We start from the raw sequence: 16,751 nt of genomic DNA on the forward strand, positions 1-16,751 counted from the left end.
GAATGCTGGAAGGAGCTCAAGATTACACAGGGAGATCATTCTTAGAACCAGACTTTGTGCCCTCCCTCCTTCCCTCTCTGCACCTGCCACTTGCCACTCAGATGTTCTCTTTCTTTCTGCTCCCATGGTTATCAGACTAGAGGCAAAACCCCATGCAAACTTTATTCTTTATGAATATTGATGACTCCACTCTCTTGCAAGTTTCTTGCAACCACCGCATTAATATATGCATGGGGTCTGTGATAGTTTGAGTTATGCAGTGTTTATTCCATCCAGTCCTCCTGATATTCATTGATTGTTTACTTTTCATGTTGCAATGATAGCAAGGTAGGATAATCCATAATTTACTATTTTCAATTTAGGTGACCTCGCATATTGGAGTTACCTCTGGGTTTATTGACAAGGCAGATGCTGTAATAAAACACAGGGCTGATGTTTTCAGATGAATACTAACAGTTTGTTTGGACCATTGCAAATCCTCACAATATGTGGAGGCAGATGGTGACTGTCTGATCTCGTTTGGGGATTTTCATATGATGCGTTTAACTTTTAGGATATGCAGATTTGTCTCTCGTATGTTTGTTTTGTTGCTGTAGCCTAAGCATACACGTGTATGCCTACTTATTCAAAGTGTAATAATTGTTCATGAATAAATATATTTACACTGTAGTCAACAAATACAAATACAAAAGACGACTAAATAAATACATGCAGAAACTGAAGCCTATAATAAACCCTTATGAACGTTTTGGCGCGCAATTAACATGATCCCATATTGCACTAGTCTAGTGGGCTCACTGACAGTTAAGCAGAATTACCAATGGCTTGATGTGGACAATTCCAATATTGGGGTCAGTAGTGCTGCGCTTATTTTCCTTCCCCGCAATCACACTCCTAAACTGCATTGAAACGATCACAAATAATCTTTAACCACGTGACAGAGCATATGGGGATTTATGCGAAATAAGAGGCGTTTATTTTCTGCAGGCAACAATCCGGAAATGTGTGCTTTGCAAGCGCATCCCCCTTGCTCTTCTTCCTCCTGCATGCAGCCGTGTTGAAGGGAAGCTGGTTTGAACAGAGACGAGAGGGAGATACGAAGCAGCGGTGATTTCAAGCATTAGGATGGGTCTGAGATTGCTTTTCTCGCTCGCATGGATTCTTGCCTTCAAAGCTGCTAATATTCAAGGTTTGAATACCGACGAGGACCATTCTCAAGATTTGGAATGCAAAATGAAAAGCGTCACCGTGTCTGCGCTGCCGTTTTTGAGAGAAAACGACCTGAGCATCATGCATAGTCCGTCGGCCTCCGAGCCCAAGCTTCTGTTCTCCGTCAGAAATGATTTTCCGGGGGAAATAGTCGTCGTGGACGATCTAGAAAACACCGAGCTACCCTTTTTCGTCCTAGGTGAGTTCGGATGATACATTCTCAACGTTCAGAATCCTCACTTGCAATGCCCATGCTTCATAACGGTTTATTATTGTTATTAGGAGACTGCTTCCGCCATGTCCATTATTACACGTGAGATTAGTTCATACAATACAATACACACTAGGCCTAACTAAAATTCCTCATAATTTCAAAGTGTACAGTTAGTAAGCTACATGTCGAGGTAAACATGACGACAATAAGCCTATTTCAGATGCGAATCAGCACTGTAGACCTATGCATAGCAAATATAAACGAGCATAATAACTAGTAATACAAAAATTAAATTGACATTTTACAACAACTTTGCTAGTTTCAGGTTTGTTATGTGCTATCAATTACTAGCATTGATAGCTGAAAGTGCAGGCCGCGAACCTATTGATGATGGAATAGCCACTCCATGGAATGTATGTACAAAATATTCAAGCTATTTGCAGATCCTATGACCTCACTGAGATTAATAGATATATGTGTTTACTTGCTGGGAGTGTTAACAGGTGTAGAGCTATATCACTACAACCTGTGATGTTTACAATTCATAGATTAGCCTAGATTGTAGACTCAACTCTTTAGAATAGCCTTGATATTTGTTACCCACTCCAACAATAATATAAACAACAATACATTTAAGTAATGTTCATTTTCACATGTTCACAAAGTAAGTCAATGGTTTTGAAATGTACCTAACTCCACTATTATAAAAGGTTCTTTCATTCTCATGGGGAAGGGGAAATAACAGGGAGAGTGGTGTTCTGTTTATAACTCTGGCCGCTGTCCATGGTGCTGATTTGACAGAAAGGACTCTTTGAATGGGATTGTCTATTCACATGGCAGAACAATCTGTGCAGCTAGGAAGTGTGATGTGGGTCTATGTATGCATCCCAAATGGCACCCTATTCCCTGTATAGTGTATTACTTGTATGGGCCCTGGTCAAAAATAGTACACTAAATAGGGAATAGGGTGTCATTTGGGATGTAACCTAGCTGTAGTAAAGTTGTGACAGGTATTTTTGGCCTATAAGGATCCATTGCAGTATCATCCTGGTGACAGAGGTGTCATGACTTCACACAGCCTGCCCTTACTTGAGTCTTGGCAAACATTTGGAGTTCAGCCATATAGTGTTGTCACAGGCCAGTCTGATATCATTCTAATAGTGATATCCAGGGATTGATTTAGTGTCTATGTTTACCGCTAGAATGCATAGCATTCCACAATTAGCTCTGCATTGGTCCTACTCTCGTTTCAGAGACCAATGTAGGACTTGTATTGTTACAGGCCAATATGATATCATTCTAATAGTTATATTCAGCCATTGTTTTGGTATACTGTATGCTTACAGCTAGCAGGAGTAGCATGATTTGTCATACTACTGTATTAGTGCTTCTTCTGGGATTACAGTAGCTGCTCACTTGTATTCAATTGCTTTTCTATTACTTTTCTATAACATAAAACCTTTCAAGCCCATGTGGATTTGAATTTAATAAACTTTCTTAATCCAACAAGGGGAAATTGGATTTGTCTCCAGCAAAACACATACAAATATTATTGTATTTTAGCAACACACATCAACCAGTTGTTAGAATAATGCAACAAACATAGCATTTAGAAAAAAAGTTAAGTTTATACATATCTCCGTTTAAAACAAATTTTTAGTCTAAAAGAAATGTGAGATAATGTCAAGATGCTTTTTGTAGGGTTAGGGTTAGATCAAGTTTATGAAGTGCCTGGCTGGGCTGATGAGACCAGGGATTGCGCTGTCCAATGGAACAGGGTAAATAGGCATTTCAACATCATAGATTTAGCCGGTGGTAACTTGTGGACGAGACAGCGTCTGGAATGCAGTTTCAACCAATCAACATTCAGGATTAGACCCACCCGTTGTCTAAATATCTCTAACGGTTGCCCCATCATTATGTACATGATGTCAGAATGCACTCACTGTTCCAAAATGGGATTGTTACACAACAGATAGCCCACGCTGTCCTCAACGAAGACACACGCTGCCTACTATGTATCTCTATAGGCTATATTTCAAATTGTCCATTTTAAATAATTTTGAATTAAGGTGTGTTCACATGGAAGTAGCCCTTTCACTATTACGGGCGACTTATGTTTGAGGCTTAGCTGAACCGGACAAACTTCTCTCTTCGATGAGAGCCCAAGCACCTCCTCAGTGTTTCCCCAGATCAAGTATGCAGACGTTTGCACAGTCTAGCACAAACCTTTTCCCCCTGGCACATTTTCTTACTGGTGCTCGCATTGCCTTCATTGTTGTTTTCCTTACAAATAATAACTTTGAACATGTGCGTTACAGTCAAAGTAAGTGCCTTATTTTCTGTATATCCTGTTGTTGTTTCTGTCACGTTCTGACCTAAGTTCCTTTGTTATGTTATGCAGGTGAATGAGGACCCAAAAGCGACTTGGCGAAAACAGAGTCTTTAATCCAGTAAAGTAAAAATACAATCATAAAGCACAATTTCCACTCGTAATGACGAGAACAGACTGGAGACTCGATCTTGAACTGCAGGTTGCCTCGGGAAGGCACTTGAACGTAGCAGACTCAGACACCTGCTCACCACGCAGCATCTGAGGGAAACACGACACGACAGGGCGATACACAGACACAGCACGGTGAACAATAGACAAGGATCCGACAGGGCAGAAACGGAAAACAAGGGGAGAAATAGGGACTCTAATCAGGGGGAAAGAGGGAACAGGTGTGGGAAGACTAAATGATTGATTAGGGGAATAGGAACAGCTGGGAGCAGGAACGGAGCGATAGAGAGAAGAGAGAGAGGGAGGAAGAGAGAAAGAGGGGAACGAACCTAAAAAGACCAGCAGGGGGAAAACGAACAGAGGGAAAAGCAAAATGACAAGACAAAATAAGACAAAACATGACAGTACCCCCCCCACTCACCGAGCGCCTCCTGGCGCTCTCGAGCAGGAACACTGGCGGCAACGGAGGAAATCATAGATCACAAACGGTCCAGCACGTCCCGAGAAAGAACCCAACTCCTCTCCTCAGGACCGTAACGAAAAACGATAAAAAGGGAAACTAGGGTACTACTCTAAAAAAAAAATGAGACACGGGTAGAGAACTGAAAGCTTTAGAGCAAACAGGACCAAACAGGCCAGGAGAGTAACAACTAGGGACAGACTGAGACACAGCAAGGGCAGGAACAAGAACAGGAGAGATGCGATGGCAGGGAACAGACTGAGACCCAGCAAGACCAGGAGCAGAAGCAGAAAAAAATTACCAGACTTCTTCTGCGCGCAGTCTGAACACGCAGCCACGAAACGGCGCGTGTCACGCTCCTGAGTAGGCCACCAAAACCGCTGGCGAATAGAAGCAAGCGTACCCCGAACGCCGGGATGGCCAGCTAACTTGGCAGAGTGAGCCCACTGAAGAACAGCCAGACGAGTAGAAACAGGAACGAAAAGAAGGTTACTAGGACAAGCGCGCGGCGACGCAGTGTGCGTGAGTGCTTGCTTAACCTGTCTCTCAATTCCCCAGACAGTCAACCCGACAACACGCCCAACAGGAAGGATCCCCTCGGGATCGGTAGAAGCCACAGAAGAACTAAAGAGACGGGATAAAGCATGAGGCTTGGTGTTCTTAGTACCCGGGCAATAAGAAATAACGAACTCGAAACGAGCGAAAAACAACGCCCAACGAGCATGACGCGCATTCAGTCGTTTGGCATAACGGATGTACTCAAGGTTCTTTTGGTCAGTCCAAACGACAAAAGGAACGGTCGCCCCCTCCAACCACTGTCGCCATTTGCCTAGGGCTAAACGGATGGCGAGCAGTTCGCGGTTAGCCACATCATAGTTACGTTCCAACGGTGACAGGCGATGAGAAAAATACGCACAAGGGTGGACCCCATCGTCAGTATCGGAGCGCTGGGACAGAATGGCTCCCACGCCCACCCCCGACGCGTCAACCTCAACAATAAACTGTTTAGTGACGTCAGGTGCAACAAGGATAGAAGCGGATGCAAAACGCTTCTTGAAGAGATCAGAACAACAATCATACGACCGGTGAGGAGGAAGGGAGTTGGTTCTGGACCGACTGAAGACCGTGCGCAGACCATGATATTCCTCCGGCACTCCTGTCAAATCACCAGGTTCCTCCTGAGAAGAGGGGACAGAAGAAACAGGAGAAATAGCAGACATTAAACACGTCACATGACAAGAAACGTTCCAGGAAAGGATAGAATTACTAGACCAATCAAAAGAAGGATTATGACACACTAGCCAGGGATGACCCAAAACAACAGGTGTAAAAGGTGAACAAAAAATCAAAAAAGAAATGGTCTCACTATGGTTACCAGATACAGTGAGGGTTAAAGGTAGTGTTTCATATAATATACTGGGGAGAGGACTACCATCCAAGGCAAACATGACCGTGGGCTCCCTAACTGTCTGAGAGGAATGTCATGTTCCCGCGCCCAGGCTTCGTCCATAAAACAGCCCTCTGCCCCAGAGTCTATTAATGCACTGCAGGAAGCTGCCGATCCGGTCCAGCGTAGATGGACCGGTAAGGTAGTACATGTACTTGACGGAGAGGACCGTCTAGTAGCGCTTATCAGTCGCCCTCCGCTTACTGATGAGCTCTGGCCTTTAACTGGACATGAAATGACAAAATGACCAGCGGAACCGCAATAGAGACAGAGGCGGTTGGTGATTCTCCGTTCCCTCTCCTTAGTCGAGATGCGAATACCCCCAGCTGCATGGGCTCAACACCTGAGTCAGTGGGGAAAGACGGTAGTGTCGGAGAGAGGGGAGACACAGTTAACGCGAGCTCTCTTCTATGAGCTCGGTGACGAAGATCTACCCGTCGTTCAATGCGAATAGCGAGTTCAATCAAAGAATCCACGCTGGATGGAACCTCCCGAGAGAGAATCTCATCCTTAACCTTAGCGTGGAGTCCCTCCAGAAAACGAGCGAGCAACGCCTGCTCGTTCCAGTTACTGGAGGCAGCAAGAGTGCGAAACTCTATAGAGTAATCCGTTATGGATCGATTACCTTGACATAGGGAAGACAGGGACCAGGAAGCTTCTTTCCCAAAAACTGAGCGATCAAAAACCCTTATCATCTCCTCTTTAAAGTTCAGATAATTGTTAGTACACTCAGCGCTTGCCTCCCAGATAGCTGTGCCCCACTGCCGAGCCCGACCAGTAAGGAGTGATATGACGTAGGCAATCCGAGCTCTCTCTCTTGAGTATGTGTTGGGTTGGAGAGAGAACACTATATCACACTGGGTGAGAAAGGAGCGGCACTCAGTGGGCTGCCCAGAATAACATGGTGGGTTATTAACCCTAGGTTCCGGAGGCTCGGAAGAACCGGAAGTAGCTGCTGACACGAGACGAAGACTCTGATACTGTCCTGAGAGGTCGGAGACCTGAGCGGCCAGGTTCTCAACGGCATGCCGAGCAGCAGACAATTCCTGCTCGTGTCTGCCGAGCATCGCTCCCTGGAACTCGAGAGTAGAGTAGAGAGAATCCATAGTCGCTGGGTCCATTCTTGGTCGGATCCTTCTGTTATGCAGGTGAATGAGGACCCAAAAGCGACTTGGCGAAAACAGAGTCTTTAATCCAGTGAAGTAAAAATACAATCATAAAGCACAATTTCCACTCGTAATGACGAGAACAGACTGGAGACTCGATCTTGAACTGCAGGTTGCCTCGGGAAGGCACTTGAACGTAGCAGACTCAGACACCTGCTCACCACGCAGCATCTGAGGGAAACACGACACGACAGGGCGATACACAGACACAGCACGGTGAACAATAGACAAGGATCCGACAGGGCAGAAACGGAAAACAAGGGGAGAAATAGGGACTCTAATCAGGGGGAAAGAGGGAACAGGTGTGGGAAGACTAAATGATTGATTAGGGGAATAGGAACAGCTGGGAGCAGGAACGGAGCGATAGAGAGAAGAGAGAGAGGGAGGAAGAGAGAAAGAGGGGAACGAACCTAAAAAGACCAGCAGGGGGAAAACGAACAGAAGGAAAAGCAAAATGACAAGACAAAATAAGACAAAACATGACATGTTATGTCTTTGTTTTAGTATGGTCAGGGCGTGAGTAGGGTGGGTTGTCTATGTTCCGTTTTCTATGTTGTATATTTGCGTTTGGCCTGGTATGGTTCTCAATCAGAGGCAGGTGTTGTTATTTGTCTCTGATTGAGAATCATACTTAGGTAGCCTTTTCCTACTTGTGTTTCATGGGTGTTTATTTTCTGTTCTGTGTTTGTATTTCACCGTTCAGGACTGTTTTCGTTTCGTTCTCGTGTTTTGTTGTTTTGTTCGAGTATTCGTGTTCATTAAAAGCGAATATGAATACTTACCACGCTGCACCTTGGTCCTCCTCTCTTTCTCCCAATGACGAACGTGTAACGTCGTTCTTCGTTTGTCGAAAGAGAGTCGGACCGAAATGCAGCGTGTTTGTTACTCATGATCTTTAATGAATGAAAACGGAACGATACATTAAATAACTCAATACAAAAACAACAAACTGAACGTGAAAATCTAATTACAGCCTATCTGGTGAAACAACACAGAGACAGGAACAATCACCCACAAAATACAAAGCGAAAACAGGCTACCTAAATACGGTTCCCAATCAGAGACAACGAGAATCACCTGAATCTGATTGAGAAGCGCCTCAGGCAGCCAAGCCCATACAACACCCCTAATCAGCCGCAATCCCAATAATACAAAAAAAAACAATACGAAATACAACAACATAAACCCATGTCACACCCTGGCCTAACCAAACATATAACGAAAACACAAAATACAATGACCAAGGCGTGACAGAATGTTACAGTTTCTTCTGTAGCATAACATATGTACACTACCGGTCAAAAGTTTTAGAACACCTACTCATTCAAGGGTTTTTCTTTATTTTTACTATTTTTTAAATTGTAGAATAATAGTGAAGATGTCAAGACTATGAAATAACACTTGTGAATCATGTAGTAACCCAAAAAGTGTTAAACCAATCAAAATATATTTTATATTTGAGATTCTTCAAATTAGCCACCCTTTTTGCCTTGATGACAGCTTTGCACACTCTTGGCATTCTCTCAACCAGCTTCATGAGGTAGTCACATGGAATGCATTTCAATTAACAGGTGTGCCTTGCTAAAAGTTACAGTCAAAGTAAGTGCCTTATTAATTAATTTGTGGGATTTCTTTCCTTCTTAAGATGTTTGAGCCAATCAGTTGTGTTGGGACAAGGTATGGGGTTATACAGAAGAGCATTACTTTAAGACATGGTCAGTCAATATGGAACTTTTCAAGAACTTTGAAAGTTTCTTCAAGTGCAGTTGCAAACACCATCAAGCACAATGATGAACCTGACTCTCATGAGGACCCCAAAAGGAAAGGAAGACCCAGAGTTACCTCTGCTGCAGAGGATAATTTCACTAGAGTTACCAGCCTCAGAAATTGCAGCCCAAATAAATGCTTCACAGAGTTCAAGTAACAGACATCTCAACATCAACTGTTCAGAGGAGACTGTGAATCAGGCCTTCATGGTCAATTGTTCTGCAAAGAAACCACTACTAAAGGACACCAATAAGAAGATGAAACTTGCTTGGGCCAAGAAACACGAGCAATGGACATTAGGCCTGTGGAAATGTATCCTTTGGTCTAGAGTCTAAATAGGAGATTTTTGGTTCCAACCGCTGTGTCTTTGTGATGATTTCCGCATCTGTATTTCCCACTGTAAAGCATGGAGGAGGAGGTGTGGGGTGCTTTGCTAGTGACACTGTCTGTGATTTATTTAGAATTCAAGGCACACTTAACCAGCATGGCTACCACAGCATTCTGAAGCGATACGCCATCCTATCTGGTTTAGGCTTAGTGGGACTATAATTTGTTTTTCAACAGGACAATGACCCAACACACTTCCAGGCTGTGCAAGGGCTATTAGGAGAGTAATGGAGTGCTGCATCAGATGACCTGGCCTCCACAATCACCCGACCTCAACCAAATTGAAATTATTTGGGATGAGTCGGACTGCAGAGTGAAGGAAAATCAGCCAATAAGTGTTCAGCATATGTGGTAACTCCTTCAAGACTGTTGGAAAAGCATTCCAGGTGAAGCTGGTTGAGAGAATGCCAAGAGTTTGCAAAGCTGTCATCAAGGCAAAGGGTGGCTACTTTGAAGAATCGCAAACATGAAATATATTTTGATTTGTTAAACACTTTTTTAAAACACTTTTTGGGTTACTACATGATTCCATGTGTGTTATTTCATACTTTTGATGTCTTCACTATTATTCTAAAATGTAGAAAATAGTACAAATGAAGAAAAACCCTTGAATGAGTAGGTGTTTTATAACTTTTTGACCGGTAGTGTATATATGGAGCATAATTTATTTACTGTTTTATTCACATGTTTTCAAGTACTGGTGACAAATCATGCATTCCTGGGGTAGCAGGTAGCCTAGTGGTTAGAGTGTTGGGCCAGTAACCGTAACCAAGGTAACCGAGGTTTGTTGGCTCAAATCCCCAAGCCGACAAAGTAAAAAATCTGTTGTTCTCCCCTGAACAAGGCAGTTAACCCACTGTTGCCCGGTAGTTTGTCATTGTAAATAAGAATTTGTTCTTAACTGATTTGCCTGGTTAAATAACTTCCAATTATTGTATAGGTTGTAAGGGACACATATGATGTGTGTAAAATATTTCTTGAAGGTTCTACTGATTATGATGAGCTAATGCTAAGCTATTTGCCAGCTATGTGTGGAGCCATATTTGTTGACATTATACAATGCGTTCTGGGTGTCACGTAAATGTCAGACCAAAGATGTTATAACAAAATGAGATGAGGGACGGTTCACTCATCTTTCGAGTAATCTTCCGGAAGTGAATGAAGGGAAGTTAATGATGGTAGACAACACACCCCCTTCAACATGCGTACTGAAAACAGACCAACGTCATCTTGTTTCCTCTTCTTGTCTTTGGTTGACCTGATAGAACAGACATGGCGGTGCGCACAAACTACCCGTCTTCAGATTACTTTAGATTTTTAGAAAGTGCTTTACCCAATTATTTTGATCAATGATGAGCTCACGCGTGATGTGAGGAATGTTTTACTTAAATTTGTATTTATTTATTTAACTAGGCATGTCAGATAAGAACGAAATCTTATTTACAATCACGGCCTACCCGGCCAAACCCTAACCCAGAAGACGCTGGGCCATAAGACTCCTGAACATCTAATCAAATGGTTCCAGACTATTTGCATTGCTTCCCCCCCTTTACACTGCTGCTACTCTCTGTTGTTAACATCTATGCATAGTCACTTTAATAACTCTACCTACATGTACATATTACCTCAACTAACCGGTGCCCTCGCACATAGCCTCTGTACCGGTTCCCCCCATATATAGTCTCACTATTGTTATTTTACTGCTGCTCTTTAATTACTTTTTACTTTTATTTCTTATTCTGATTTTTTTTTATACTGCATTGTTGTTCAGGGGCTCGTAAGTAGCATTTCACTGTAGGCTCTACACCTGTTGTTTTCGGCGCATGTGACTAATAAAATGTGATTTGATTTGATTTAGTCATTTTTATATGAGCTAATTCATATTATGGTTCTGTCAAGCCGAGAGTTAGATAAATACTGTATGACCACTTGTGTTAACTCAATCTCAGCGCTTGGACTAATATAGCAAAACATTTTCCGGATTGGATGATTGTGTTATGCTGTCGCCACTTCTTTGAATCTCTCAACATTGCATCCAAAAATAAATTGGTCACATCCAAGGGCGTCAAAGAGTTAAGATGGTCATACCAAGGATTATTTAACAATTTGATTTAGAATTTTTAGACCCCTTAAGGTATAAAAGAATGTGGGATTTTTTTTGAGGGGGGGATGAAACATTGAATTTAGCGTTACTGCTATTAGCCAAAATAAACACTTTGAATAACAGATTCCCTACATGGAACAACAGACAGTCAGTCCCAAAAAATGATCAGGTAACCATTTAAAAAACAAATGTATACTTGTATTCTCCTTATATTAGGCACTAAACTATCTCCAAGTATGTAGACAACCCTTCAAATAGGTCCTTGGTTTCAACACATCACTACCGAGTTCCAAACGGCCTCTGGATTTATTTCAGCACAAGAACTGCACACATGCCAAAGATCAACATGAGCAATGCCTAGTGTTCGGCTGGAGTTGTGTAACGCTCGTCACCGTTGGACTTTGGAGTAGTGGAAAAGCGTTCTCTGGAGTGATGAATCACGCTACACCATCTGTCAGTCCGGCGGAAATATCTGGGATTGGCAGATGCCAGGAGAACGCTACCTGCCCAAATGCATAGTGCCAACTGTAAAGTCTGATGGAGGTGGAATAATGGTGTGGGGCTGTTTTCATTCTTAAAGCTAGACCACTTTGTTCCAATGAAGGGAAATCTTAACGCTACAGCATACAATGACATTCTAGATGATTCTGTACTTCCAACTTTGTGGCATCATTTTGGGGAAGGACCTTTCCTAATTCATCAAGACAATGCCCCAGTGCACTAATGCTTGTGGCTGAATGGAAGCAAGTCCCTGCAGAAATGTTCCAGTGGAAAACCTTCCCAGAAGAGTGGAGGCTGTTATAGCAGCAAAGGGTGAACCAACTCCATAATAATGCTCATGATTTTGGAATGAGATATTCGACGACCAGATGTCCACATACTTTTGGCAACGTAGTGTACTTTTTTTCCAACTGGTACTGGTGACCTTAAGATGGGTATTATGAGGCTTGTAGGCATCCTAGAGCAAAACAGAGAACACAATCATCATGTTCGTGAGAGTCTCATCTTTCAATAATATGTTGTAGGTGAAACCGTTGTTTTCATGAGAAGACCGATTTTCAGGATGTCTCATCCGTCTGACAAACACCGCTCTAGCTCTGCCACCTTTAACCATAGATGCAGAAGGCCGATATCGGAGGATACGATGGATTGAGACGCAGCCCATGCAAAAAAAAGATGTCTCTAGCTTAAAGGAACAGATTTGGATGGGGATATTTTTATTGTGTTAATTCGAATTCCATGGGGTCGGAAGGGGTCATTAACCAATCACAGTCCTCCTTTTAGGACATTCAGCAATTCACCAGCAGAGGGAGTTCCCTTTGAATCCATTTTCCAATTCACTGTGTTGGTGGTGCTCATAAAATGTATCACACCGTCAGAATTAGCCAACTCTGGAAATGTTATGTACTTGTAGAGTATATTGTTCCAAACAATATGTCTTAAAATGAACAAAATCCCAAAATGTATTTTTTTTAAATTCTTTTTGAATGTTGAATAAACAAATGTGAATGTTTTTATTTCAGAATCAAGACCTATTCCATATTTTAGAGCACACACTCGGAGCATAATGACAGCGAGATAATGTCTGTATCATGTATGGTTTACAGATCATAGGGTCTTACAAGAGGTATGTATAAGTATAGAAAGGGCCTAGAATGGCTGGCCACTTTTATCATGATACATTTGTATTACAAATGTATAAAGCATTTCAAACACACTTCCTCCCAATGAAGTTTCTATGTGAGAATTGCCAGAACAAAATGAGATACCCAAAATATTGTGGAATCGCCCTAGACTTTGTTTTACTCTTTATAGTGTATACGTTTAAGTGTAAAGTGAAGCCATTGGGGTACAAAATACATGACAAAACACATTACAAAAATTGGCTGTTCAGAATGCATGGCCAAAAGAGTGCGACACCCAATTCATATCACTAATAGAGTCTGCTCTGCAAGTCACATTGCAGCAAATTTGTGGGAGGGGACATGTATCAACAATGTTACCGCTAACATATCCCACTCAAAAGGAGGCATGTCTGCTAGATCATTGCTCTGATTTCAATCACATACCGCCATACTGGCGTAGCAAGTATTTGTGATTTGCCTAGTATCATGTAGTAATGACTAGGGATGTAAAGATTCACCAATACACATTGGATATGAGTGCATCGGTTAGTGGGTCCTCAAATCGATCCAAATGCTGTAACGATATTCGTCTGAGGAAGAAGGAGTAGACCAAAGCACAGCGTGGTACGTGTTCATATTTCCTTTAATTAACTGAACACTAAATACAAAAGAACAAGAGAATAAATGAAACCAAAACAGTCCCGTATGGTGCAAACACTGAAATGGAAAACAACTACCCACAACCCATAGTGGGAAAACAGGCTGCCTAAGTAGGGTTCTCAATCAGAGACAACGATTGACAGCTGTCTCTCATTGGGAACCATACCAGGCCAAACACCTAGAAATATAACACACAGAACCAAAACATAGAATGCCCACCCCAACTCACGCCCTGACCAAACTAAAATAGAGACATAAAAAAGGAACTAAGGTCAGGACGTGACAAATGCAGCATACACCGGTCAGAAAATGTATTCAAACATGAATTCACTTTTTTTGTTGTTGCTCATATTACTTTCTTTCTACCTTCCAAAAATGCCTCTTATCTTTTTTATTTAACTAGGCAAGTCAGTAAAGAACAAATTCTTATTTACAATGACAGCCTACACTGGCCAAACCCGGACAATGCTGGGCCAATTTTGCGCTGCCCTATGGGACTCCCAATCACGTCCAGTTGTGATACAGCCTGGATTCAAACCAGGGTGTCTGTAGTGACACCTCTGGCACTGAGGATGCAGTGCCTTAGATCGCTGCGCCACTCGGGAGCACTTTTGTGACAACTGATGCATCCTGTCCTTCAGTGTCAAACTAAACATGTTACTGCGTTGACAGTCATTTTGCATGCCTAACAACCCCAGGCGATAACAGTAGCCTAGTCAGACTGTGCACTGTGCCCAGCTTCACACCCTGACCAAAGAGAGGTAGGCCTATTCCTGATCTTGCACATATACGCAGCACCTTCAGCCTTCAAATGCTTGTAAAATGGCTTATGCAAAATGAGGTGTTATTAGTTGAGTGATAAACATTGTAATTTGCTAGGTTGTTGTTATCAAATGTGCTGTTGAAAATGGTATTTTACTGGAATAAAAGTAGGCTAAGCCACTGGAGACAACACTCATCTGGCTATACCTGCTGATCGGGGCTTACATTCGATTTGATTTTCAATTGTTCAGGTTCAACATCAGCAATAGTTTTGGTATTTTTGCTTTAAACAATCAGTGTATATGGTCATTTTTAGACATAGAGGGTAAAGTTTATAATTACATAAAGAGGATAGCAATCGCTTTTGCGAGCCGCACTGCATGGCCGAAGCACCAAGAGCTAAGAAGCTCATTATGTAAAAACTTCCAAGCGGTGAAAACCATTTGATTTTGGCTCATGGGGGTGAATTCCGAAGTTGTGCTATTGTAACATTGTTTCTGGGCTTGAACCAAGGACTCTCTGAACACATCGACATGAACTGTCTCACACGAAGCATCGTTACCTATCGCTCCACAAAAGCTGCAGCCCTTGCAGAGCAAAGGAAACAGAAAACATCACCGATTGTAACGCTACGAGCACACATCACTAACTAGCTAGCCATTTCACACCGGCTACTCTATATAGTCATCTGCTATGTCATAGTGCTGTTAATTTCTTAAGGTAAATATTAATACATTACTAGCTCAAACACTTAATCTGCAAAAATGACAAATACATACACATCCCCCATAATCTGATAGTGAGATAGTAGATGCCCAGTCACCCTTATGGCTCAGCTCAGATGCCTACATACAGCATAGACATACGTAATGTACACACACACACACACACACACACACACACACACACACACACACACACACACACACACACACACACACACACACACACACACACACACACACACACACACACACACACACACACACACACACACACACACACACACACACACACACACACACACACACACACAGAAAAGTCAGCTCATACAGATCCAGCTCAAAGAGGCCCACTCCATCAGCAGCAGATTTTCATTTAGAATGGAAAATGTTAATGCAGTGTAAGTGCATCGAAACATATCGTTCCTGTATCGTAAGGAGGCCATGTGTCTAGATACGTAGAGAATCCTCTTGAAAGGGGAAGCTGCACATGCCTAGCAATGACAGTAGTATGCTCACTTAGTTTGCTAAAGACAAAATTTGCTGAAAAATGAGGTATGACACCATTAGACTATCCAGGATATTTTTTCTGCATTTCATAACTTCAAACACAAGTCCTTGCAGCCAGGATTATAATAAATTGTTCCAAGTAGATGTTTGCTGTGCTAATTCCAAAAAGAGTCCATGTAAAAAAATATATCTACAGGGAAAAACACACGCAGGATATCAAAGTTATATGCCGAGTATTTAAATGTAGTTAGAGCCATCACATGAACATGGTGTTTATGTGATGGCTCTAAATGAAAATACTAAGCATATTACTTTGATATTCTGTGTGTGCTTTACCCTGTGGATATATTTCCATGTCTCATTACTCATAATGCATTGCTAGGGTAAAACGTTGGGACAAACACCAAAGAGTCTGCTCTGCGAATTGAATTGGAGTCACAGCCTATGTTTCAATAGAGGTACAGTGCGTTCGGAAAACATTCAGACCCCTTTCCACATTTGTTACGTTAGAGCCTTATTCTAAAATTGAATATAAAAAAAAACCTCATCAATCGACACACAGGTGGACCCCAGAAAAACAGTTTTTTTTAAACCTTTTTGCACATTTATCAAAAATCTCAAATGGAAATATCACATTTACAAAAGCATTCAGACCCTTTACTCATTCTTTTTTTGAAGCACCTTTAGGAGCAATTACAGCCTTGCGCTGTCTTGGATATGACGCTACAAGCTTGGCACACCTGTATTTGGGGAGTTTCTCCCATTCTTGTCTGCAGATCTTCACAAGCTCTGTCAGGTTGGATGGGGAGCGTTGCTGCACAGCTATTTTCAGAGATGTTCGATAAGGTTTAAGTCCGTGCTCTGGCTGGGCCACTGAAGGAGATTCAGAGACTTGTCCAGAATCCACTCCTGCGATGTCTTGGCTGTGTGCTTAGGGTCGTTGTCCTGTTGGAAGGTGAACCTTCGCCCCAGTATTAGGTCCCGAGTGCTCTGGAGAAGGTTTTAATCAAAGATCTCTCTTTGCTTTGCTCTATTCATCTTTCCCTCTGTCCTGACTTGTCTCCCAGGCCCTGCCGCTAAAAACACCCCCCCAGCATGTTGCTGCCCCCAACATGCTTCACCGTAGGGATTGGGCCAGGTTTCATCCAGACGTGCCTCTTGGCATTCAGGACAAAGAGTTCAATCTTGGTTTTATCATACCAAAGAATTTTGTTT

General features: G+C 42.4%; 1 protein-coding gene across 11 annotated transcripts in view; it reads left to right on the top strand.

The window, feature by feature from the left end:
* Window positions 1-852: 852 nt before the first annotated feature.
* LOC124009716 (astrotactin-1-like) overlaps window positions 853-16,751 on the top strand; it is a 276,537-nt gene continuing 260,638 nt past the window's right edge. For all 11 annotated transcript variants that reach the window (XM_046321826.1, XM_046321828.1, XM_046321829.1 and 8 more), the window contains exon 1: window positions 853-1,408. In XM_046321826.1, the coding sequence (XP_046177782.1) occupies window positions 1,126-1,408 (283 nt within the window). In that variant the 5' untranslated portion in view covers window positions 853-1,125. The remainder of the gene's footprint in view (window positions 1,409-16,751) is intronic.

The sequence above is a fragment of the Oncorhynchus gorbuscha genome, linkage group LG22, assembly GCF_021184085.1.
Source record: "Oncorhynchus gorbuscha isolate QuinsamMale2020 ecotype Even-year linkage group LG22, OgorEven_v1.0, whole genome shotgun sequence".
NCBI classification, from domain to species: Eukaryota; Metazoa; Chordata; class Actinopteri; order Salmoniformes; family Salmonidae; genus Oncorhynchus; species Oncorhynchus gorbuscha.